This window comes from Balearica regulorum, chromosome Z (assembly GCF_011004875.1).
Source record: "Balearica regulorum gibbericeps isolate bBalReg1 chromosome Z, bBalReg1.pri, whole genome shotgun sequence".
In the NCBI taxonomy this organism is placed as follows: Eukaryota; Metazoa; Chordata; class Aves; order Gruiformes; family Gruidae; genus Balearica; species Balearica regulorum.
This window is the reverse complement of record NC_046220.1, coordinates 41,275,333-41,302,139: the sequence shown is the minus strand read 5'-3', so window position 1 is coordinate 41,302,139 and position 26,807 is coordinate 41,275,333. Positions and strand designations below refer to the sequence as shown.

Below are 26,807 nucleotides of genomic sequence, written 5' to 3'. Positions count from 1 at the left end.
TTGTCTGTGCCCTTGAGAAAAAAGATCAAAGTTTCAGGAGAGGCCGAGCAACTTACTAGTGGGGTTTCTGCCTGGATTAGTGTGATGTCAGAACAGTGCAATGCCCCTCAGTGTCATAAACTCATTTCAAAGTCAGTGCTTTGAAATGAGCTGTTGTTAGCTTTGAAAGAAATAGAGGGTATATTAAAAAAAGGCACTACATAGCAAATGTACTGTTATTGTTTTGCATAGGTTTTTTTTTTTTTTCCCTGAGGAAATCTTGCACTTTAAATTAAGCTTATTTTCAGGGGGAAAAAAAAGGACAAATTGGCATTGTGAGACTGTGTTTCTTATCCCTGCCCTAGATAAGACAAATTAAATGCCCAAATAAGAGTATTTTCCCCTCACTGCTAGCTCTGCCTTAGCATTGGAATACTAAGCTATAACGGTTTTGATTAAGGCAATAACAAACAAAAATTGTTATTCTGATTATGCTGCTTGAGACAGAATAAATGATATGATCCAACTGATCTAACTTCGACTATATAAAATCTGAGTGTTCAGTTTTAAGCTAGTCCTGTATGTGCTTTCTGTAGCAACCAGACAGAAATAAGAACTCAAGAAGAAACGTCATATTATCCCGAGGAAGGTGAACTTGCTGACTGCCTGCAGATACTTCTCTTTCTCTCCATTCCCTGTGGAAGGGACTCAGCTAACTAACTTAGATTAGACACCAATTTTTAGAGCACTGTAGTAAGGTAAAGGTAATTATCTGCCAGTCAAATGCTCTAAATTTAATAAATTTGCGCAAATAAAGTATGACAAAAAGCTGCGCAAATCTGGATATTTAATAGTTCATTTGAACCTAGAACACTACCCCATTATAAGCATGGTGTATATGCTCAGTTATATGTAGAAAATCGATTTCCATAGTAATCAGACTTGCAGAATAGTAATTTCCTGAAAATTCAGAATGCTGGCCATGTAGAAATGCGTCTGCATGACTGCTGCAATTATTTGAACCACATGATCAGAGGGAATTTTTTTTTTTTTTGACAGTCTACGATCTCCCAATATTACAAGAGATATTTTGACACTTCAGATTTAGTGATTAGGAAGATATCTTTGTCTCTATGGGAATTACTCTCCCTTCTGGGACCTTTTAAGTCACCTCAGGCTGATATGTCATCTATTACTTCTAAAGACATTGTTGAAGTAAAGTTTAGACCTAAGTTGCATGAACTATCAAAATATATTACCAGCAGCGAATAGACTGCTGCTTTTTCCGCATTAAGCCTCCTTGGCCTGCACCTTGAGATATGACTGATCAAAAACTGAAGAAAACTATTAATAGAAAATGAAAGCATGTATAAATGGCTTTATTGTCATTGTAATCTGAATGTTCTTTTTCTTTATTCTGTAGCTTCTTCTGATTTTCAGTATGATTCTGTAGCCTGTCTATGCAAGCATATCTTAGTAGCTGAATGACATAGGGCAGCATTTGTAAAGCAAGACTTTCTTATGTTTAAGACACTTAGTGTCTGTTTTTTGCCTTTGTTACAAAATTCCTGTGTATGTTAGATCAGCTTATTATGACCAAATTGCTTTTTTTTTGCATATGCCATGGAACAATTGCTCAATGAGAAGGCAGCTGACTGTCTGTTTTGATCAGATTCTCCCACCCCTAATTCACATTGGCAGAATTTAATCCTGTTAGGTAGACCTGCTCATTTAATGGATCCTCCTTCATAATACTGCTCAGTGTGAGTAGGGATGGCAGATCTCCCAACAGAAGGGTGTAGAGTGGAGTTTGTGGCTGCTAATTCTACCTCAAAGGAATGCTAACACAGTTCTGCTTGGAGACAGAGGGTAAATTTTTCATCTTGGATTCAACAAAGATAAGAATAACAAGCTCAGGATATAAGCCATGTCTGGAAAAGTGCTGCTGTTACAGGTATTAATATCAATAATTTAAATCTTTGGTCATTCCAAATAAAACTAGCCAAGTTAAAAAAATGTAGTAACTATGATCACTAAACACACAGAAATTTTTACTCTAGGAATGTGTTCAAGGGCGATCCACTAACATATTGCTTGACTGCTTTTGGACTCCGTAAGCTCTCTAAGCCTCAGTTTTCCCATTTGCATGTCAGGCATAACAATGATTGATCTCTCTCCCATTGGCATAGCGAAAGTTAATATTTAAAGGTGTTTAAAAATTGTTCAGTAAAAATGACTGATGTATTCATTACAAATCCTTCTTAGTCACTGATACAGTCCATAAATAAACATCCTTTAGGGTCAGAATTTTGAGTGCAGCTTTGTCAGGGGTAGGGGAGAAAAAAAGGCTTCTTTGTCATGTAATTAAAATAAAAATTATATTGGGTTGCTTGCCTTCCTGCTTCAGGGCTTCTAAATGGCTGTTCTTTTCATGAATGCTTTGTTGGTTATGGGTTTACATTATACACATAAAGGTAGCTGCAAGTATTACAACGTGTCTTGCCAGGGCATTATCATGCACAGGACCATGCACATCTATTCTGCTTCTCAGAATATTTACATTCATTGAAGGCTTACTCAAGTTCCTTTTTCAATATTGGCACACTGCATGGACAGTGTGATTTTTTAATTTTATTTTTTAAAATTAGCTTCTCTGCAAGTTGGGAAGACTTCAACCAGAGTTTAAGTAAATGCAACAGCAGTTGCTTACAGAAGTTAAAGGGGATATATAATTTCTGAATTTGCAAATACTTATGCATGTGGTTATTTTAGTCCCACACAGCTTGATCATGACAAACTATTTCCTTTTGTTGGGGCTCCAGACTATTCTGTGACTTCACTGTGAATGTTATCAGGATATAAAGAAAGTGCAGAAAAGATGAAACTTAAATATATTAGATACTTGGTAACTTTGAGGATTAATATCCATCAGTGCCTTTTAAACCCAAAAGTTTAAGGAATTTTATATTTGATTCCATTTACTTTGATATTTTATCTTTACATTTAGGCTGCTTCTGTAATAAAATACTGGTTTTGAATGTCTCCAGCTAAATTTACTTGCCTGTGATTTTTTTTCTATAAGAAAAACAAAAATCCATTCAACAAGAAGTAGAGCACCTGTTCACACTTTACATGTTTCATAAATGCAGTTTACCATCTTACATCATCTCTGTCAATCCTTATAAACACTGAATTTACCATTTGACTTTTAAGCACACAAAAAATGATCTTGTTTTAATTTGTTCATATCACCTCTGATGGTATTATTTATTAAAAAAAAAGAATGTAATACCACTGCAGTACAACCGGGGAATACTGGGAATTCAGGGGTTTGTTCAGCTTCTAAAGGGTTAATTTTCCTTTGGAAAAATTGGTAATTTTGTGTGTGTCTTCTAATTTTTTTTTTTTTTTTTTTTTTAAAGAGCTGGATTAACTGTAGAAAGTATCTTCCAGAATTGGCTTGACACTTCTGGAATACCCAAGGTAAATACAAAATACCAGTTCCTAGTTCTTTCTAGCATCCTGCATTTCTCATTACATTGCATATTATTTAAATCATTACCCAAAGTTCTAACAGGTATGGTTTTAAATAGACAGTTTTGATGATGACTGCTTGCTTTCCACATCTTTATGTGGGTTTAGCTTTTGTCGGTTGCAGAATCTTGCTTCTACCATCGTCTCAACAAACCTGCCAAAGGCCAAATTTTACAAAACTTAGCCTCTTGCTTAATATTGTAGTTGCATGGAAGTATGCTTTACAGTATAGTGGTGGACTCTACTAAATGTAAGGAGCATTGTTCACAGTTGTCAGTATATGAATTACTTGAAAGCCATACTGATAGTAGTAACTAAATGTTTAATTATTTGTACTTTGATATTTTGTGAATATTGTGACTTGCTCAATGATCTGTTGCATGGGTAATATATTTCGTGTTCCAGCTCTGTTGCAGTTGAGGCTGAGCATTATTTTCTGCTTTAAATACTAAAAGCTGCTTTTAATATTAACATTTTAAATTCTGTGAACTGAAAATGCTTAGTTGTGTCTGTGCTATGTGAAGGCTTTAATTACTTGGTTTGGTCCAAGACTGGGATTAGCAGAAGAAAGACATCTCTGTATAAATCTTCCTCAAAACCAGTTTTATGCAAAGTATGTTTTTATTATACACTTGGGGCTCAATTTCGAACTGATTTCTTGTAAGCTGGCATCCCCTAGGTTGCTTGGGTTTTATCTTACCCAGTTCTTGCATTTGTTTCAACTTTGCATTTGCATCTTAAAACCCCCAGCTTTTAAGAGTTAGGATTGTAAATCCTGGTTTGTATGGGCAAAAGTGAAGGTACTTAGGCAGCATGACTGCGTCTCTGAGCGGTGAGCATGTTTGCAGGTAGAATTGTCAAAATAGCTGGAGAGCTCAAAGTGATAAGCAGCAGCGGTGGCTGAACCTGAGCTGTACCCAAACACTGAGGTTGAGGTCTGCCCTTACAGCTTTAGAGGTGTGCGTGTCCACTGTTCTCTGTATGCCATAGAAGGCTCTTTGGGAAGTTTTGCCCTGAGATCAGAATGTTCAAAGACTACTATTTGAAGAGGCTATAAAATCAAAGTGGAGTTTGTTTTTTGCTGTAAAGTTAATGAAAATAAAATTAGCTTTAATTGGAATGGAGGAAAGGAAGGGACAGTAAGTATCATTATGCATCTTGATGTTCAGTCATTTCTTGAAAAAGGACCTTGATTTTAATGCTATGTTTTGATCAAAGTTTTGTTCCTGAAAATTCAATACATTGTACAACAGCTGCTTCAAGTGTAGGGGAGAAAGTGATGTTGCACAGCTGTAGTTGTAAGATGCTGAACTGGCTGTCTGAAATAAAAGAGTTTTCTGGCATTTTACTTATATGTATCTCTTTGAGGATGCACCTTATTAGTGTCCCAGAATCAACTCTAAAATCACAAATAAGGCAGATAGGAGCAGACTAAAGAATTGAAAATGGTTTTGGTTAATGTGAAAACTGAACTCTGTTTTCCTGAGTTTGCACCGTAAGTTGTTCAGAATGAATACTGAGTAGTTTCATTATACCCAGCAAGTATCTATTGGTTGTGTAAGCAAAATGTGTAGCAAAGATATTTGCACATCCAGCAGGCTTGTAAATCATTGTAAATTTTTAAGACCAAAGAGATTTCCCTGATAGTTTGGCTGTTTTGTAAAAACAACTTCAACAGGAATGGTGCTGATTTAGTATGTTGCTTCTGAGAATCAGCGTGCTGACCTCTTGCCTCTGTCTCTCTCTTCCCTCAATAACCATTTTGATGATTTACCCTTCTTGCCTTCAGCATTTCTCAGGCTCTTGTGGGAACTAGTTTCCACTTTATTGAAAGTACTGGAGTTGTTGTCATTCAGTGAATAGGAAACCTTGTTTCCTTTGTGCTTTATTAAATCATTTGGGGAGCCCTTATTCCTGAAATCAAGACTGTAGAGATTGCTTAGTAGCTCTCAATACGTTAGTGTCTATAATCTAAATATAACTGTATTTACTGACTACAGAACTATACATCTACTCGTGTGCTGTGCAGGGGCACCCCCTTAAAAAGTGTTTAGATTATTTCAGCAGACTATTAACCTGGCTAACATGATGAATGTATGTGAAGGCACATAAACCCCCTTCTTACAAGCAGGTGAACTACCTGCCTCATCGGTAGCAGGCCAGGAATGCCGCAGAACTGATTTATTCTCTCTCATGTGGGCTGCCAGGTGAGTAGACTGGGGTGTGTGTAGAGGAGAGTTTCTGTCAGCTCTTTTCGGCGAAGTCCTACAGCTGAGCTAGCCAGCCAGGCAGCGTGAGCAGTGTGTGGTACAGGGCATCCATTGCAGTTGACCACCTATCTGAAAAGCAGCTGCTTATCACCCTTATTTTACTGACTGCACTGTAGAGCCCTGTAGCATAATACTTAAAGTCACTCTTAATCCTGCAGCACCTACTCTTAGAGGGACAAAATGCATTTCTTAGTGGTTTAGTAGATACCTGTGAGAAATAACTTGATTGAGTATTTAAACATTTTAAATTTACTAATACTATGTAAGACTTCACTGCATTTGGAGAGGAAACTTAGTTACTGGAGAGACTATCCTCTGTAATGGGATTCACAAATACACATCATGCTGTCTGTTCTGAAAATCAAGTCAGAATATGCTTCTTTTATATCTCTTCCGTATAAGGATTTTTATATTTTATAGTGGCTGTGGTTGTTTTTGTGGCATCTTTTATTTCTATGTTTTGGTGGGTTTTGCTCTGGAAATTCACATCATCTGTTGACTATAAAGAAAATGCACCACTTGTAGTTCATTTACAGCATTAGCTACAAAAGTGTTTTAAAGAATTTTCTTTATCCAAATTTGTCACCTGTACACAACTGGCACTCTCTAAAATTTGATAACAACATGGTCACTTAAAAACAGAGTTGTTAGCCCACCCCTCAGTTCACTGTCTTCACAACAGTGTCTAGCTTAAGAACACTGGAAGGGTACTCGTGCAAAAGATGGATGAGGGTAAATACTTTCCATTCCCCAGACTGCTGAAGGAATGTTACTTACCATCTTCCTTCCAGCAGAGGAATTAGCATTTTGTATTCTTTACAGGCAGATGTCATAGCATCCATCTAACTGAAGAACCTGTACTCCTTTACCTGTGCTTTGTCACATCTGCCATCCCAAATCCAATCTCCAGCTCTGTCCAGGGAACTGCATATATATTCCCCTTTATACTTGCAACTTATAACTGTTGAAACTTGAATATTTGTCAATTTCTGTTACCATTTCATTCTTGGAAAAGTCATTTGGTCTTTTCTAAATATTGGCCAGTTTCCAGGCTCATGTATATACCACCAGTAATCAAGAGTAACTTAACTTAAGGAACTCATACTGATAAATAAAAACAGAATTTAGTCTGTTGCCATGAAAAAATAATTCTGCATGCCAAGTTACACTTCCAAATATGGCATTTTCTAAAGCATTAAAGGTTAATCTTGTAAAAAATGGTGTGTGGTAATGCCTGGCCAACTCTTTCTTACATGGAAGAGTGCCACAGCACAGTGATTGTCTTCAGGCTTGCTGTGCAGGAAGGTTTTCTCACACACAAAACAACAAGGAACATAAGAGATGAAAAGCAAGCATATCTGAAATACAAACTTTCATGACGATTTTTTTCTGGGAATCATCATGGTGGTGTTAAATAAGGTGAAGCATATCGCGTTGTTGAAAATATCTTTTATCAAATCAAGCAACCTTCAGCGTGTACTTCTGTCTCAGAGGTGACTCACCAGGGGATTATAGCATCTTTTCATCATGTGCAAGTAGTGAAGACTTAACACCACTAACTTTAGTCAACACATTAAGCTGGCAAAGAGTAAAATCAGAAGAACAAAACAGCATTTAGAGCTGAAAAACACCTATGAAATCACTTAAGTCCACTTCATCCTTGCTGATGATGGTTTGTTCTCTTAAGTACAGTTTCTATTGTGTCTTTCAGTCTGTGTAATGTTTCATTAGAGTTTAAGACTAAAAGACCATATGTTTCTTGAGGAAGATTTTCTCATTTCTGCACAGATTTGTCTTTGTGTAATATTGCCCACTTACTCTTACCAGAATTTCTTATTCTACCCTGGATAATTAACCTTTTTAAAATATGCTTAAAATCTTTCCCCGTGTTGAACTGTGTTGCACACTGTTTAATTGAGAAGTAGACCAATAAACATTAGGTAGTCTCTGCATATCATAAACTACTACAAGTATTTTTTAAACTCATTCCAGTTTCACCACCTTTTCTTTTGCTTCTGAAACTGCATTGTTTCATAACATACTATTAATTACTGGTAAATTTGCTATCTTGAATGTCCCCTGGGTGTGTATTTCATTTGGTACCTTGTGTAATGAAAATGATCTCCAGATTAATCCTTGAGTTAAAAAAATGGGGGAGAAAAGAAAAAAAAAAAAAGACTAGTTGGCCTGCACCTTCATGATTTTTAGTTTCCAACAGATCCTTCAGTGTAATCTACAAGTCTTATTTGATCACATAATTCCAGGCACTAGGATAAACACATCAAACATCCCCTCAAAATTATAAAAAATTGCAAGAGGTGATACCACTGCTGTATCCTTCTCCTAGTCTCTTTTGCTACTTTATCCTCCCATTAAAGCTTAATTCTTATCCACTCTTCTACCTTAAACAGGATTTCCTGATTAAAGTAGGTACTGCCAAAAGGTATTTTAGAGTATGTACAGCTTATAATGTGTATTGCAAAAATACTACTCTGCTTTCTAATTTGGAATGAACATTGGAGTACAGTCTCCTGTTAGAATACTAAGAATTTTGTCATTTAAAAAGAATTCATATTTTTTCCTCTCTGCACTGCTTTTTGTTACTGTGGTAAAGCATTAGTTTAAGCTGCATCTGCTAATGTTATTTGTAAATCATCTACATTTCTGGAAATACAAAGAAATCTTCCAGTGGTGAATATTTATTTATTCACAGTATTTCTGGTTTTGTGTGTATACGACTGGCTCTTGGATTACCCTACTTGAAGAAGAAATGGATTGGAAAGGAAACTCAAAGCAAAACTATTAAAAGATTTGAACTGAAATATAATTTGTAAAGTTCTGAATTAATGCAAGTAATGTATTTTTGTGGTTTCATAAATTTTAGGAGGATGTTACAGAAGCAGTTGAAGTACTTAATATGATTTCTGATAAAGCAGCTTGTTGTTAAGAAGGTTCCTGGCTTTTGCCCCAGTTAAAAACTGTATAGATTTCCTGTTTCCTTTTACTAAGACAAAAATACAGATGAAGGGATAGCTCTACAAAAGAATGCATCACAGGGTAGCAGTTATGGTCAGTTACTAACAAACTAACCACATTCAAATACTTTTTAAAGAATACTCTTATTAAACTTTTGAATTATCTTTAACAGTTGTTCACCCACATTTTACAGAGGGTACTAGAATTTTTTTCAGCAGAAAAATTGCTCTTGTGGGGTCAGGGTGTAACTTAAGGCTTGCGCTGGTTAACAATTGATATTTCTTGTCATTGCGTCATGCCTTATCTTGCAATTTTTCTGTCTGGATGTACATAATAAGTGCATATTCATGGATGGCAACGTTACGAAGGTAAACGAAATCCGTATGGTTTGTTGAGATACAGTAAATTTGTAGGCACTGGCAGTGAGAATGACCTGTTAAGTATGAAAATCTCATTCAAGCTTGTGATTTGGAGAAAAATTGGGAAGGGACTATGAAGAGGTATAATGTTCTTACTTATTTTATAAAGTTTAACAGTGACTCTTTTAGATTAATTTAAAAGTTGGTATTAAGTATTAGTCACAAGAATAACATGCTGCTGCTTAAATACCAAAGTTTGCTACTTACCCTTTGATTTTTTTTAAATCTGAACATGGAGACTTTTGTGTGTATTTTAACATCAGTGCAGAGAATATAACTGATTGACAGTTGAATTCTAATGAGTTGATATTTGAGAAATAATCAGAAGAAAGCTTAACTGCTACTTTGAGATAAACACTTATTCTTGTACATGGAAAGCGTACTTTGAAGAATAGGCACTTCCCCTCAAGAAAAATGGTATTGTTTTGATATTAGCAAGCTTGCAGACTGGAAGATGAAAAGATCTTTCCAAAGTCCTTAAAAATTTAAATGAACATAGATCAACAATATAAATTGATTAATGGATTGTCTAATGATAACAGGCACAATCAGAAAAAAGTTTTTGAATACGAATCATTAGTGCTGTGGTTTTTTTCTGAAATTAGCAGTTATACTTTCAACATTGCATCTGATTTTCTTAGAAGAGAAGATGAGATTTTGGAAAATACAAAATTGTAATCAGCAACCTGTATAGTACTGTAGCATGCATAAATGTCAGATGAATCATAAAGAGAAACAAATCAAGACAGATTGTACAGACAGACTTTCTCTCTATGTGGTTAACTATTTGAAAGATGGTTTGGATAAAGACTATCCATCTTAAAGTCTTTCTAGATAGACCAACTTATATAGAGAATTTGATATTTTATTTGAGGCAAACTATTAAATAAGTTGTAAGGTCTGTTATTATTTAAATAGACCCTGTGTTGATCTAAAGAAGGTTATTGGCATAAAATGGCCTTGTAGTTTATTTAGCTCTTCCTATAAATTGTACTTAAGATACAATGAACAAGACACAACAGTGGTATATTTTTGTTTGTTGAATAGTTCAAAAATTCAAGAAAATTGCTTATATAAAATGATACATCATTAAATGTCAGTAAGGACCCAAATTTTTTTCAGACTTCAGGCATGGCTTAGAGTATCGTTATAGTTTTGGGGTAAGTTTCTTCTGCATAGAAAGTGATTGCTGATTTTAGGAGAAAACCACAGGCAGTCAAGATCAGAATAGCATTGCTACAAATTATTGTGTGATCACGTTCTAAAATTGGAAAAAATGCTTGCCTGAGTTTAGACACCTACGTAGCACTGAGTAACTTGTTGTATAGGTTGAATGTAGATGTTCATTGTTAAATGTTAGGTTTTAAAGTGTTGGCCATAACATTTCAGTGCCTCTGCTGTTCTAATTTCTAAAAGTGAAGTTTAAACCAGAGGTTTAGGAGTCTTAATTTAGCCATTAATTCAATAATTCAGAAAAAAATGCTTTTGAGTTCTCAGCTAGGATTGTGAGTCTGCATTAAGGCTGAGGAGGGTACTTCACTGGATTTAGTTTAATGACCCACTAAAACATTGACATTGGCTTCCCCCTCCAGTCAAGATTTTCACAAATGTCTTTCTGTTTTTCTTCAGGCTGCCTTTCAGTATTGGATGTGTCCAGCTCAGATGTACGGTAGTAGATAGTATGGTAAATCTGCATAAGTAATAGCTTGTTCAAGAAGTGAAGTGTGTTTGAAACAAGTGTTCAAGTTCTGAAATAATTATGGACTGGATTCCACGTGTTTGTTCATTAGGATCTCTTTTAATAAATCTCAAGCAGTCGTTCTGGTTCCCTTTTCCTATTAATTGCATTGCTGAACACAAAAAGCTGTGTTATGTGCAGAATGACTGAGCTTATCCCTACTAGAAAGGAGTTATGTTTGGTATCTAAAGAACAATAAGAGTTTGCTGCCTGGCTGATCAATGCTGGATCAAGTTCGCATTCCCAAGCTCCCACTCTCCCACCTACAAGTGGAGGGGGTGGAAACATAGCAAAGAGAGGGAGGACAGGTCCTCTTTTACAAGAAATGTTGAACTGAGACTTGCTTAATAAGGACACAGCTGGGCTTGCACAGCAATAAACATTGGTTTTAATCCATTGCTTGTAAAAATATCCTAAGAAAAGCACAGAAGTTAGCAACCAATTAATTTTTAGCCTGCCCATTGTTTTCTTTACCCAATGGAAACAATCCATAGAGGTTTAAAATACTTTTTCTGCTACCTTGCAAGAAAACATTTTTTATATTAATTAGGAAAAAGTAGCCTTTGAAATGGCTGAAATTTCTCGTTTGGAGTCTCTTATAAGTAGTTTTAGTGCATTGGACACAGGATATGAAATAATAATAAGTCAAATGTTACTTTAGGAAATGATATTTGAGAACATTTTAGTGCAGGAAGATAGCAACTTGGGCATGAAGCTGAAGTGAAAATTGTATGTGACAGGAACAAGTTGCTACCTTCCCTCCATGGTGGTCTAGGGTTTTTAAAAGAAACACATATTTTACTTCCTGGAAAATTTCCCTGTTTTCTAGGCTTTTAGAAAGACATGTTTGTGATTGGAAGGAATGAATGTGTGGGGAAGATGTATTTCATGTACGTGCATAAACACAAACCATGTATCTGAAGTCCATGTAGCCATCTATAATGCTGACCCAAACAACTGTGACCTGCTGATACATGCAGTGGTCCAGTGAGAAACGCAAAGTGATCCTGAGGGTTCAGATCCTGCCATTGAGTTCCCAACTGGCTGGAGTTGGGGATGGAAGCTCTTGCTTTTGAGACCAATGCTTTTTTCACACATTCTGGAAAATACTGAGCTGTTGAAGTATTTCTAGAGAGCAGATGGTAACAAAATTTGTGTAATGGTCGTTGTTCCATCTGCATCAGTTTGCAGTCTTCCACAAAAGTTGATACAAGCAATGTCAAGATCTTTCCCAGTTTATATTACCTTCAGTCATCCTCTTTTCATTTAGCAGTGCTTCATAGTCAGACTGAAGATGTATATGATGTTCACTTTCTGTTTAATCATGGAGGAAATAAGTAATTCTTCTAAATCTCATGCCATCTCCATAAGAAAGGGATGTTTTTCCAGGATGCTCTAACTATTCTGTCTACTTACTTCTCAGCCCACAGTGAAATTTAAATGCCAAAAAGAAGATGTCTGGAGAAAGATAGGTTTAAAAAGTCTATTGGCTGACAAAGCTATTGGTAAATAGAAAAATGAGCAGTAAAGGTCATGGTTCAGCTTACGGTTATTATCCTTAGCATATGGGCTAACAGTGTTTCATGGCCAGAGGGCTAATGGATTTTTGCCTTGAATATGTTTCTTTAGTAGAGCTGTTGGAAGGATTTTTGATTGCTTCAAGGGATCAGTAAGACTCAGAGGTCAGTACCTCTGAAAGATGTATTTTATTTCTTCAAGAAATAAAGTGTGCCTCATTTTCCTTGAGTCTCTTTGTATTGGAAAAGGAAGAAAAACACTGCTTGTCACATCAGTGGTGCAGGACTGTCCAGTATCCATGTTCAAGCATGTTTTTCTTTGGTTTTCTCTGTAATTAAAAAAAAAACACCCAACAACAACAAAAACAAAAACCCACACCGAACAAACAAACAAACAAAACCACAACAAAGGGCTTTCAAAGTCCTATGTAGTTTGGCCAGCCAGCAACTATCCACTGCCTACCATGATCTTGGTGCTGGATGGAGCCAAAGTGAATTTTATAGAGGATTCTCTTATGTCAAAGAAACTTGACCCTAGTATTTGTCCTCTGGGTTCAAAATGTCTGGATTCAAATTACTTTTAAATTGACAGAGTGCAGGGCCAACCTGAAATATGAGGTCTTATTTCCATACATGATTGTAATAAAAAGTGTTGTATCTTTTATGTTCACTGAAAGGGTTGTCAAGCATTGGGACCGGCTGCCCAGGGAAGTGGTGGAGTCACCATCCCTGGAGGTATTTAAAAGACGTGTAGATGTGGTGCTTAGGGACATGGTTTAGTGGTGGACTGGGCAGTGGCAGGTTAATGGTTGGACTCGATGATCTGAAAGGTCTTTTCCAACCTAAATGATTCTATGGTTCTATGATTCTGTGATCTTTTAAATATTATCTTGCTACTTGTAGCGGAAGGTGCTGTCATTTGCAGTCTGGACAGTGTTGAAAGTTCACAGCACATGGAAATACTCAGCAGAAAAGTCCTAAATATAAAAACAATGATCTACTTTTCCAGTTGCTACAGAGAGGCACTTGTATAGTAGTACGAGTACCTGGTGAAATTAGGACAGAAAAAACCCCCAGCATTTTAGCATAGTCTTAAAATATTACTATAATATAGATTAATATAATGCAATATGATACATAAATCATATATCATTATATGTTACATACTATTATTTAGTAATAAGTTATAAGCATATTATTTAGAGATCCTGTGGTCTGAGATATTTTATCAGATTATGAATCTGATCTTGGACTAAATAGGTGAGTACAGTGATTTGTCTTTACCTAGGAACTGTCTCCACAAGGCAGGGTTGTTAATGTGGATACAAAGGATGTATTTTTATTACCCCTGTGAAAAAAATATTCCTGACACAGTATTTGAAAGTCATGTTGCAGTGAACTGAAAGTACATCCTCAAAGTTATTGTTTCAACAGGTTTTTGTCCCGTGGAGGTAGAGATATTTTCAGGAAGGGCAAGTTTGCCTTGAACATAGTGTCTCCGTAGGAGTGTTACACTGAAGAATATCAGACACCGCATGCTGATCTGAAAAGAGCTTGTTTACACCACCACAGACACTCTTGGAGGAATTAGAACATTTGGATTTATTATATCAATATAAATGACCATCTTTCCTAAAATACAGATAATATCAGAACAACTTGATTTTCCTTTTCAGTGAATAAAGCTGTCCCCATGAAAACTGCACAAAATCAGTTGCAGGACTTGCTTTTCTTACAGGAGCACATTCTGGGCAGCATTTCTTTCTCAGTAGTTGTGATCTGCCACTGATACACTGCTTCTTGCAATGCGGGTGCACCAGCCAGCTTGCCATTTTCAGTGTAGCCCACTGCCTCCTTCATCTCTCTGCCAAAATCTGATAACAGTAGTGTTTTAAAATCCTTGCAGTTGTTGGCCTTGGGCAATACAGTCAAATGTTTCAAGCCCTTATTAATCATCTCGTGAGCTACTGGATAATACTTTCCCCCATTTTAATTTTCTGAACCTTTTTACGAAAGATTGTTATTGAAACAGTTTCCAGGTCACACAAACTGTTCTGAGTATTCTCAGTTTCCAAATAAGTTAATTTTCCAACTTAAACAGGTGTTCTTTTTTTCCCTATAAATCTTCTGTGTGGTAGGAAAACAGTTACGTATCTTGCATTTTATCATACTTCCTTTGAACTGTCCTTCACTGGTATCACAGAGGTGGTGGCATCAGCCTTAAAAAGTAGGCAGCATCATTCTAGTACCATAGAATGAAATGAGGGAGAGTCAATTTTTTCTTTTATGTGACATGGGAAGGTGTAGAAAGGTACAGAATTGCAATTTGTAGATTGGTGAAGCAAGCAAAACAGCACTAATTAGATGTTCACCTTAGACAAAATAACCTTCTTAGTTTATCAATATTGACTGTTTTAGCATTAGAATAGCACAGGCCAGCTGAAGTTATAGACAACTTATGCAGAGGAAAAGTGCATGATTATAGTTTTTCATTGAGTTATGAAATGTCATTAGTAGCCATCACAGCCTGAACAATTTAAAACCAGTTTCTGTTTCAATTTAAAATGAAACAGTTGTCTGTTGCACAAATATCCTATTGTTTTCTAGGCTATGTACAATCCTGAAAGTTCCTTGTATGCTTGGGATGTGGTCTGACTTGAAGAATAGCTGGTGTAAATCATTGCCTAAATTATTTACCAGGATATTGGGCCTGTCTTCACCCAATTGGTAGAAAGTGCTACCTCCGCCCCCCTATTTCGAAATTCAGTTGTATTTAATCCTGCTGCTGCAAGAATGAAGGATCCTAGCATGCTTTGACATGTATAAATGCTTGTTCGCAATGTAAGTGTTACATAGGACAGCTCCATTAGCAGTCTCTGAAAGAAAGTCTTCCCAAGTAAAGAAGGACATGGAGGATGGACTAATCTCTTAATTTCTGTTGTGAAGGGATGCAAGTATGATAGTGTCAGCAAACAGGACTGTTGATGGAGGGCGATGCAGTCATTGTCCCTTTAAGTTGAGTGTGCCAGACCCTTTTATAAGTAAGCTCCTTCCTTTTGGAGTATAGAAGAATACACTAGGAGACCTAATGTTCTTAAAAACATCTTTTCCCCCCTGCCTCCCTCCTTTTCCCTCCTCTGCTCCTCTTTTCCTCTTCCTCCTCTCTCTCTTCCCTCCTCTCTCCCCCATTCCCAATTTTCCCAGCCAAATTTCTGAGTCTGGTCATGAAGCATCAGTAAGTAGAGTTAACGGTTGACTGCACAGCCGGTGTGCTGTGACCAGGGCTTGTTAGGCTCACCCTGTTTTTCTGATTGCTTTCTTTCCTCTGCGGGCTGTCTGTATGGGCATGTTGGCTCTTATCTTATGCTGTAATGCAATCATCGTACAGTAGAGTAGTGTTCAAGTTATGATGTGCACAGCAGCCAGCATCAGGGAACTCCAGGTGTTGGCTCCAGAAGGTATATTACCATTATGAAAAGTCGATAACAATTCCTGTTGAATATCCTTCACTGCTGTGCAGCCACTGACAGGAAAACAGGAGCTATTTCTGAGTTTTAACACACAGTGTGTTTGTGTGTTCAGGGATTTTCTTCCCAAATCAGCCTCAGGGTCTGCAGGTCTGAAAATCAATGTCTTGTGTAACTTTTCCCCATAGTTTTCTCCAAACATTTGACAGGAGAGAAAATGTAATTCTTTAAAGGATTTAAAGTATAGATCTGTTTCATTGTTTCTGTGACTCAGTCTTTTCTATGACTTCTATGGGAATGCACAAGTTAGTCTCCTAGCTGATATTGTTTTGGTAGTTGCATTAATTTGTGTTTGCCATTAACATAATTTTTTGTTCATATTCTCATTCGTTCTCTTTGAACTATGCTCTGTTCTTCTTTCTTCATTCAAATGCACACAGTTCAAGAGTCAAGTTATAGGAGCTTTCAGAATTACCATTTAGTAGAAAATCTTTTGTGACCTCACAAAATAAAAATATGTTGTTGATATAGGTTTTCAGTAGACCTGTTGTGAGTGTGAAATAAAAATCTATAGTAAGATTTTCTGCTGTGATATCTCTATTAAAAATTTCTTCTTTGTGTAGTGCTTCATAGTGAAATTGCTTCTATTTAAAGCATTGAGTTTGATCTTGGCTTTGATCTAAAGCTTTTGATGTTGAAAGAAGGATGTGGCAGTAAAACAAAAAGGGCAGGAGGGAGGTTTGGTTTTTTTAAGTGATAAAGTTAAAGGGATACTGTCAAGATTTAGTATGCACTAATTGGACCTACCTTTATTTACTTAAATCTGTTTGCAAAGTCCATCTAATAATATACATGGGAGGGTTTGCTCAAACACATGCTTTAATGAACCTTATTCTTTTACAAGAGCATAGCTTTTCTTTTGAAGCTTTCAGGGTATTGTCATATTTAGCACAGAGTATAAATGATTTTTACAATACTGAAAATACCTTATTAGTATCATTTTAACTATACCAAGTGTGCTGCAGTCTATCCTTTATTGTCTCTCATTTTAAATGCTAAACACAAAGCACTTAATGAAATCCTAACTTAAGAATTTCTAGTATTCAGATTTTGCACGGCTGACATTACTTGGGTCTCTCCCATCATGGTGGAGTTTGAATATCCTCATCAAAGGCCACAGAGCCATCTGTTGAAGTGCCATGCCTAAATTTAATCACCTGCTTGCAGTTTCGTGTTGAATAAAGGATTTCACTGAGGGCTCAGTACAGTGCTTGCTGTGCTGTAATACGAGTAAAAAGCTGCTTTGAGTCTTGCTTTTAAAATCCATTTCAGACCCTCCAAAGCTATTTAATAGCTGGATTCTTTAGATGTCAAGCAAGTACTGGGGAAATCTTGAAGCACTTAACGGTGATGACGCTTTCTCTCCTGAACTAGCCCCATTAGGCCATTCCGCTGTCTGTGAAGACCTGTGACAGAGGGTCTCTATAGGAAGGTTAACAGGGAAGCGTCTTGCGTAGAGAGGGGCTTAACGGGAGAGCGTCTCTCTCAGACTTAGTCTGTAAACCCGTGACGAGCGCGCATGCAGCGCTTAGGAAGGGCCGTCCCTTCGGCGAGGGGGTCGGAGGGAGTGCGGGTAGGCGGCTGCACGGTCGGCGGGTCCCCCGCGGCTGGGCTGGGCTCCGCTCCTCCGGGGCGCAGGAAGCCGCGCCGTGCCGTGCCGTGCCGTGCCGTGCCTGCAGCCTGTGCCCGCCGCCGGGGCTGCCAGGACGGGCACCGCTGGCCGTCCTTCAGGCGCGGCGCTCCGGCCGGGCCGGGGGAGGCGCGGAAACCCCGGCGGGGCCGCCCCGGAGCCGGCCGGCCCTTACGTCTTTAAGGCAGGCTCCTCCTCTCCGCGGGGCTCCGGGGGCCGGAGTACGGGGGCGGGGGACCCCGCGGAGGTGTTTCATTTCCTACCGAGGGCTGCGGAGTGCCGCCACCGAGGCTGGGAACGGCGGGACGGGACGGGGCGGGCGCGGCTCCGGGTGACACTGGGGCCGGTCCGGGGGGTGGCGGCGGCGGCGGCGGGGGGCGCACCGGGCTTCCCGCAGCGCGTCCCGTCCCGGGGCCCCCGGGGAAGCGGAGCGCATCAGGGGTACTCCACGGGCAAGCCCGCCTCAACGTGCGCTTTCTCCCTCATGTAGCCTTTGCTGGAGGAGGGTGAGACTTGGAAGGAATGTCAGCTCGTCCAGCAAGTGAGCGGCGAGGTGAGGAGGAAACCTTTCGCAGCTGTTGCATTGCCCCCTGCTTCTTTCCCTTGCAAATCTGCTCCTTGAGTTTTCCACCTGACCCCCGCCCCACCCCTGCCACGCTTTTACTTTTGAAAAAAATAATTGCTTTCATATTAGGAATAAAAATATTTGTATGGGGGAAAGAAACCCAAGTGTTATTACTTTATTAAATAATAACAACCCTACCATCTAAATTTGGCATTGGTAGTCTGGAACAACATTCGAGTGGGTGGCTGGAAATGAATTTCTTACTTGAAATAGAAGGTGTAAGGGATAAAGCACAGAGATTTTCCTCAGGATTTGTGCACACTGAAACGATAACTTTCCATTTGGCAACCTGGTCTGGCATCAAACACGTTCTTTGTGCAAAAAAACCCCTTAAACTGAAAGCTCTAAGATGAAGAACACCACCTCGCACTTTGACCGTGCACAAGTAACTAACCAAATTACCTAAGACCATGTTATTCTAGATGGGAAAAGTGCTTTGCCTCTTTCTAGTGAAGCAATGGAAAAATTGTCTTGAGTCTGTTTATAGCTTCGTAATAATGCTGAATAGCTGCACTCAGGTCACATCTTCTTCCTAAAAATGCACTATGGTTTTGAACCCCAGGTCACAAAATGGATTCAGACAAACCAGAAGATCAGAAAAAGTGGCAAAAAGAAAAGAAAGCAGATTGAAGTCGATTTCCAAAAGGTAAGGATTCACCATGCGCATTTGTGTAACGGGGCAAAGGGTAGCACATCCAAAATGCTTTCCGATGACACTCGCTTAAATCTGTAAGACGTTCTATAGCTTCTTCAACAAGGTAATAGTAAAATGGTGTTACTGATAAAGTTTCAGTGTCACTATGTAATTACAATGGAAAGAAATTAATACTCTTTTCAGATGCCTGTAATTTAGGAGACAGAATTTCCCTATATTTGTATTTAACTGGAACATTCTGAGGAAGAAACAGAAGAGTGCTTTCACCAGAGAAATCAACAGCACTTCAGAGCTTTTGACAGGACCTGCACCACTATTTGCAAATTTTCAAATACTAGTAGCTGAGAAGCAGTTTTAGTGGTGGATATTAGGACAATAATAGATGTGATGCGTACGTTGAAACAAATGTTCTGACTGTGGTGTTGTCTCTTCATTCAGAGGGTGAGTTTGAAAATCATCTACTTACATTATCATTCACTGAAACCTATATTGCATTTGGTTGGTTATTTTTACAATTACTAGAGAGGATTTTTTAAACTGAATACAACCTAAATTAAACTATTTTCAAACCAATGATTTTTGATTTAGCTATTGTGAAACATCTGTTCTATAATGTCGAGTTGACCATTTAAATCACAATGTAGAGAGGTAAGTCATTAGCTGACACTTTTACTAAATAGCTGTTTTCTGTCCTCTGAAGAAAAAAAATGTGAATAAAGATGCATTTCCAAATGCATTATTAGAACTATGGGGTTTTTTGCTTGCTTTGTTCTTACAGACAGATTTATAATTATTTTTTTTAAACCTTGTTACCTTTAAAGGATTAAATTAGCAGTGTGTTGTTTTGCTGTTCCGACAGTGCTTCTAGAATGCATGATGAATCATTGCTGTTTCTGTAGCCAAATTCTTGCTGATAGCATGGCTGCCAACTCCTGGGATGTGTTGCCTTAGTATGGGCATTGCAGTATATGACAAATGTCCACAAAGTGCATTGTTGTATGTGCCTAATTTACGAGCTCTGTGGTGAGTTAAAAAAATACCAAATAGCATCCTTTAATTAACTACTACTTTTATTTTGTAATGGGTATACATTGTTTTGGAAAGTTATTCTGTGTTGTTTTACTTTAGAATGACATGATCTAAACAGAGATAGGATGAACAGTTGCACCAAATAATTCCATTTCTGTCCATTCCATATATGAGTATTTGTTTGCATGAATGTGTAGCATTTGTGTTTACAACCATTTTATGTTACGATGAAGAAGAATTTTTTAAGTTAATGTATCATCATGTGAGTTTGAGAGCAAAATGCATTGACAGTACAAATAGACCTGGTACGAGCTATGGTCTGCATACGTTTTGAAGTAATTTTTAAATGGTACGAAGTAGGTCCCTTGCTACATCTTAACAGTAGACTTAAAGGTACCTTACGCTGTTACACCCCTCCTCTTCTCTTTTTATAGGAGAAAGCTTCCTCAGTGCAAAACTCCTTTGTACTGATAAAATCCCTTTTTTGTTGGGGGGGGGGGGGTTGTTCTCCTCCTACTGCTCCAAGGTTTGTGAGAGAGAAATTCAGCATGAGGCTTGCTGTGTTAGAAATGCAAAACCTAATGTGTAAACCAAAGATATGCTTACTGAGTTTTTTAAACAGTAATTCTTGAGTAAGTGGAAATGTGAATTAAAATTGAAGGCAAGAATATACATTGTCTTCTAATATCCATAAGTATTAATAATTCTTGGAGATTTAGTGCAGATTCACAGCATTGCATTGGCAGGGAAGGAAAAGGCATAACGATAACTTTACGTTTGGTAGTAAAACCATTGACTAGGCACTGGGGCTGGGATTCTTCATGTTCCTTAGAAGTTTGGTCATTGCAGTGGTGACTTTCCCAGTGCAGTTATAGATGAGAGAAGAGAAAAAGGGTGAGGGACCTTCCTGGTGCTGGCAAAGCTTTATTGTATTACTTGGTTTCAGAATTGGTTACAACTAGGTTTCCAACGTGGACTTACCAGTCAGTGTGGATGGTGCTAACCTCTGTTCCACTAGAATTGTTGCTTTTTAGCTGTGTCCGTATTGGTTCCAGAAATGGCATCATACAGCAGTTTAAGTACTTCTTTGGGGGTAAACAATAGAAAAAGAAAGAAAAAAGCATGTGATGGAAAAGTAAGGCACTCTTGAAAAAAGTAGCAGAAGCAGAAATAAAACCATGGAATGAGAAGAGAGAGGTGACAAGCAGAGTAGTAAGTAAACAGAGAAGTCAGAGAGCTTGTAGCAGCTCATATCAACAGTGTAATTAAAATAAGGATACTGACATATTTTGCTACATCTAGAAAACTGAGCTTTGCATTGATCTTGCTTATCCTTTCAAAACAAGCACTAACTTATTAAATGTAGCTTCTAAACTTTCATGTGCCTGTGCTGTCCGATTTTCCTCTATCATTTTTTTCCTTTGTGATAGGAAGTCCTATTTCTAATACAAGATGGATGACTTTGCTATACTGAGACACCGCCAAATCAAAGCAACTGCTTCTGCATCCAAGTACAAAATCTAGGACAGAGAGATAACTCTGTATGGAGTAAGTGAAACAGAATTGTGGAGGAAAGGTTGCTGTCAACTGCCGGGGAATTGCTTCCTGAAAAAAGTTGCCTTCTAAACCATTAAGTTTGTAGGAGCTGACTTGTATACACATACACGTATATGTGTTTAAAGAACATTTGAAGATACCATGTGCTGGATAAGAACTCTGTGACTGGTAGCGTTAACTGTGCCCCAGAGGCATACGAAGCAGTGGGGAAGCTTGTGTATAAAGGTGTGGTGCTGCTCTCCAGTGTGGACCCACACACGATGGATTAAAGCAGTATGACAAATTCCATGGGTGAGAGTCAAGTAACTAAGGGTTCTTGTTCTTTTGCTCTTCTCTTTTGTTGAGTGCTCTTTTCCTTTCAAACCTTTTTGCTGCTCTGTCTGAAGTAGTTTATTTTTTCTTACTGGCTTTTATTGCAGTTTTTTCCTTTCCTGCTTCTTTTTCACCCCTCTTTCTCTGTTCTCCTTCGTCTCCTTTGGTGACCTTCAGCACTGTTCATTACTTTCTCTTTATTTCAGTCATTTAGTCTGTTTCATAAGTTATCTTCCGCTCACCTTGTTTTCTGTCTATAGTACCTTGTAGATACTCTTCTTATGTGTGCCCGCCCATACACAAGTTTAATCCCGCCCACCCCTTGTGTTTCTGCTTTTGTCATCCTTCCTGTTCTCGTACGTTCTTTACTCATCATTTAATCTTACACTGTCTCTTCATCTTGTTGTTGAGCTGGTCAGCACATCTAGCAATCAGTATGTGTATTGATACACAATGTTGTTTATGTGAGAAAATTTGAGAGGGTAGAAGTGAGCTTGGAAAGAATTGGTTGGTTAAAATTAGTGTTGTTTTATTATGAAGAGTGTGATAGAAATGATAAATGTTATTATTTATGGTGTTACACTGGACTGCACTTGCTTGAAAACAGATTCCATTATCCATGCCAGTGCGGAGTGTCAGGCAGAAGAAAACAATCTTTCAATCAGACTAGTGGAATTGTAAGCATGCAATCTGTATCCACTGCGGAATTTGAGGGGAAACATACCTTTTTATTAGGAGACTAACTCACTTTTACATGAATTTCAATGTTATAAGATGCTTTGAAAGTATTCCAGTGGTAGAAGAAGTGTCATAGGATGAGATGCCAAGAGTACACAATAGTTAGGGAGAACATTGAAATATGTGTGTGTGTATATATATATATACTAGGTAAGGAAGATGCCTTGTGCAAATTGTCAAAATTGCTTCTGTCTGTTTCAGTTTTAGTTTGACTCTATACTGAAACTTTGAGGAATAATTCAACTTTTCCAGAATAATTTCTGGTACTTACTCAGAAATACTGTTTTCATGTGTTTGAAGTTTGTCTGCTAGTTTACTAAAAATGTGATTGTCTTTGATTTTTTTGCTATTGGTTGTTGATATTGGTCATTCTTCTCACTCCAGAGATTTACAATTGTCAGTATTTGAGCACTGTTAATAACCTGAGCAAAAATGACTTTGTTGAAATAGCTGTTAAGTTTCTAATAAAAAAATAAAAAAACAAAACAGTTGTGATATGTATGGCTAATGCTAAATGCTATGACTCTTTTGTCCTTTAACAACAAATTCACCAGTGTAACAAACACAAGAAACAAATCTCATAATTCTTTAAAATGAGTCGTGGTGTTATACTTCAAGTAGAAAATGTTTTGAAGTCTCAGCAAAAAATAGGTAGAGAGAAGAAAATACAGTGTGGTAAAAGAAAGCTTTTATTTAACTAGGGAATTTATTCAGGATGATGTGCTTCTGCTAATTGAGGTAAAGGACTATTAACACATAATGCATTAAAATTACTTTAAAACTTTAATTACCATGTATTTTTTGTTTCTCAAAATGAATGTTTTTACTGGAATCCACCAAACTGAGAATCAAAGCAAGGATCAAACCTGAAATACATCCCTTGAGCTTGTGCACTGTATGATGCTTAGCAGCTAAAAGCCTAAAGCGTTCTTCAGTGTTCACTGGAGTCATTTGCCGTATCTTACCTTTCCAAATTCTGTTAATCTCACAGAACTTTCTCGGAACGCTGTGAATGTATTTGCTGGCCTTCACTGATTACAGATAACATTTAATTCCTTTGGTCAGCAGGGATTCGGATGGAAAATTTTATACCCATTTCATGTACAAGAGGGAATTGCATTAAATGTTGTTAAGCCATCCAAGAAATAGAGCCTGTCATTTAAAAAACTTTTCCTGGAATACATATGAATATAACTTTAGGCAATTAAAACTAAGTATTTTCAGCATTTAGTTTTCCATCTCCATAAAAATACCTGTATTTATGGATTGTTAGGAAACTGTAATTGTACAGCTAAAAACCCGGTTATTTTTTAGGGTAGTGCCGCTCCAAAGTTCACTTAGGAAACATTTACTAGAACAAGAAAATACTGTGTCTATGTGAAAAAAAAAAAAAAAAGTGTATAAAATTTGAGTGGAATTTTTGGCTTACCTGTAGTAATAATTTCTAAAAAATTAGTCCAGTTCTGACCTCAGTATCAGCTGTATCTTATTTGCAGTAGTGTTGTGTCAGGATCTTAGTTTCCTTTTTAACAGCACCCATCTCTGTGAGCAAGGAAGTGTTGTTGCATAGCGTATTTCACATTGAGTCTCCTAGATGGATGTTGTCATTATGTTGCCAAAGGGTGAATGTTCCTATCAGGCCGCATTCAGGCCACATTTTCAGATCAATGAAGCAACTTACCGCCACGCATATGATGATGCACCCGCTCCCTTTCAGACTCTGAGATGACCATTTCTAAATTAGGAGGACTCAGGCCAGCGTTGCCATGTGTTGAAATAGTTTAAAGTTTACAGATAATTACATCACTGTTAATTATAGCGGTCCAAGCCAGCAACCATCATGTGCAGTGAAAGATTAACATCACTTTAATGTAAAACACAAGGTTTGTGCAGGAAAGAAAAAGGCAGTTTTAGTGGAGTGGGGTTTTTTTCTTTTGATTTTTTTTAGGAAGAATTAGTTATAAGCCTGTGATGGAGCATTATTTGGCTAATCGGTCTCATTGGAGGTATGTTAATGAGGTAATGTTTGTGCATGTTATCATACGATACTAATGATTAATTACTGGGATCTACTGATGTCACTAACTTTTCAGTCTGCTGTTGCTTCTAGTTAATAAAGCCCTATTTTTGGTGGTTGAAATGTGCTCCTTTTTACCTTAGCTTACAAATACCTTTTGTCTCTACTAAAACAGGAAATGGAAAATGTGCGAACAGTTTTGTTCTTTCCAAAATAACAGAAAAAGAAAAAGCATTTGATCGGTTTTAATACTTCTCAAATGTCTGCCTCCATCAGTGTTTATGCAGTGAATTCTGAGCAGCCATGTAGTGAGTTTTGGGAGCAGAAAGAAGGCTGTCCCTTTCAGGGCATTTGCAACTGGAGCAACTTACTACATTTGGAAAAAAAGTGGTACGCTGCATTCAAACACTCCATAAGTTTTCTTCTACAGAATTTCCTATGGATTTTTTATTAGTTGAGAGTATACATTTGTGCATGGCAGCTGAATAATCCACTTGATTTAAATGTCCCTAAGTTGTTCTTGATGTGATTGACTGTAATGACTCCAAAGGAGGTTTAATGGTCTGCTGCCTCAAACGTGTGCTTTATTTCAGTCTTACATGTGTTTTATTTCAGTCTTACATTTATTACGCATTGACAGAAATAGGCTTCACAATTTTTTGATGACCAGTTTTAGCTATTGTCCTCATTCTGTGTCTTTTTTCAGTTTAGATTATGTTCACATACTGTATAGTAAAAGCACATGTATAGGAGTCTGTAAGTGTAGAAGTCATTATTTAAAGAAATATATGAGCATAGAAGGCAAAGGTTTTTACAAAAACAGTTAAAAAGTTTTGGTAGTTCTTAATCTGGTTTTTGATGGCCATAGTACTAAAAGTAGTCACGGGTACAACTGACAATACTGTCATCCTCTCCTCCCCTTCCAGCCCCCCAAGAAGCTCTTTTTAGCGGGAAAGTAGCAAATACATTCTTTGTTGCTCTAAACAGACAGGATTGAATTGTTAAAGGTATGTAAGTTGTGCTATACTCATTTGGTCTGTGCTGCATATATTTTCTTCTGTTACTTTTCTTGTGGGCACGAATTAAGTGACTACTCACAGTTGTCTAGTTCCTCTCATCAGAGACTTTTCTTACAGGTTTTGTGAAACCTATACCAACATTTGAAACTAGACTACAGTATCTCAACATTAGCATGGATATTTATGCTATATAGATAGATATCTATGTATGCTATAAAATACAGAAAATATGTTTGATCAGATGAAATATAAAACACAAGCTAATACCTATAATTTTGTTGGGACTGCAGTCTCACTATGGATGAGTGAACAGAAAATATTTTCCTTTTCTCTTTGTACTATTAAGCTAAGTTCTTACCCTGCATTGAACCCCACCTAGGCGCTCTCCGTATCTGAACAGCATTCTTGAAGCACAAGTTATTGATACTTGTATTTGCCATAGTTTTGATTCACAAATGATTGCTAATGCCAATTTGCTTAATAAAGAAGGTACAATAATGTTGTTCTCCTGTGCTATAACTGTGTTCTATTTAACAATCATTTTTCAAGAAAAGATTTTGTTGTTACCCAGAAAAAAATCACTGATGGAAAAGAAACCTTAGGTAATTATGTTGTTTCGTACTTGTCTTTCTCTCTTTTCTGCCTTCAGTTTAGGCAGCAATTAGGCATTTTCAATACAGCTTGTTAGTGCTCTAAATCTGCCAAGTTCCTGTACGAGGTGCTGTGGGGAAAGCTCACATAAGGGCAAGGCAGAAGTGTGAGCTCTATCATTTTTGGGAATCCTAACAGATGCACGACTGCGCCAGCCACGGGAGACATTTTTGTTGACACTTTGAGCCTATGAGACAGTTCGGTCATGAGACACAAGTTCCCAAGAAATTGGATTTCATGACTTTTGCTTCTCACAGAATTTAATGTTATGGTTTTATGAACTATATCCTATGTAGTCTTCAGTTCACATGCTCCAAATGTGGTGAACACCCATGGAATGAATTTGCCTTACAGTTGGTTTCCTTCTTCACTCCTAACACAAATACCTGAGAAAAAAAGGATCTTAGGACTTAGCTTGGAAGACTGATGAGAGTCTTGCTTATGTTCTCTCATCCGTATTGCAAAAGGAAATGAAATAAAGCTAGAGAGTGTTAAATGTTTCCATGCTCGAGATCCTGTTTATTTCAAAGAAAAGATGACCAGCTCGGTGCCAGTTCTGCAGTAACTACGGCTGTCTTGGTTTTGTTTAAATTCGAGAGATCTCTCTGTTTTGG

General features: G+C 37.6%; 1 protein-coding gene across 4 annotated transcripts in view; it reads left to right on the top strand.

Annotated features, from left to right (window-relative positions):
* The window catches only part of AOPEP (aminopeptidase O (putative)), a 213,353-nt gene that overhangs the window by 111,880 nt on the left and 74,666 nt on the right, over positions 1–26,807 (top strand). For all 4 annotated transcript variants that reach the window (XR_012833149.1, XM_075740903.1, XM_075740904.1 and 1 more), the window contains 3 exons: positions 3,402–3,462; positions 18,081–18,143; positions 18,778–18,861. Coding sequence is in view for 3 of the 4 variants with exons in the window: in XM_075740903.1 (XP_075597018.1) it covers positions 3,402–3,462; positions 18,081–18,143; positions 18,778–18,861 (208 nt within the window). In the remaining variant the exon portion in view is untranslated. The remainder of the gene's footprint in view (positions 1–3,401; positions 3,463–18,080; positions 18,144–18,777; positions 18,862–26,807) is intronic.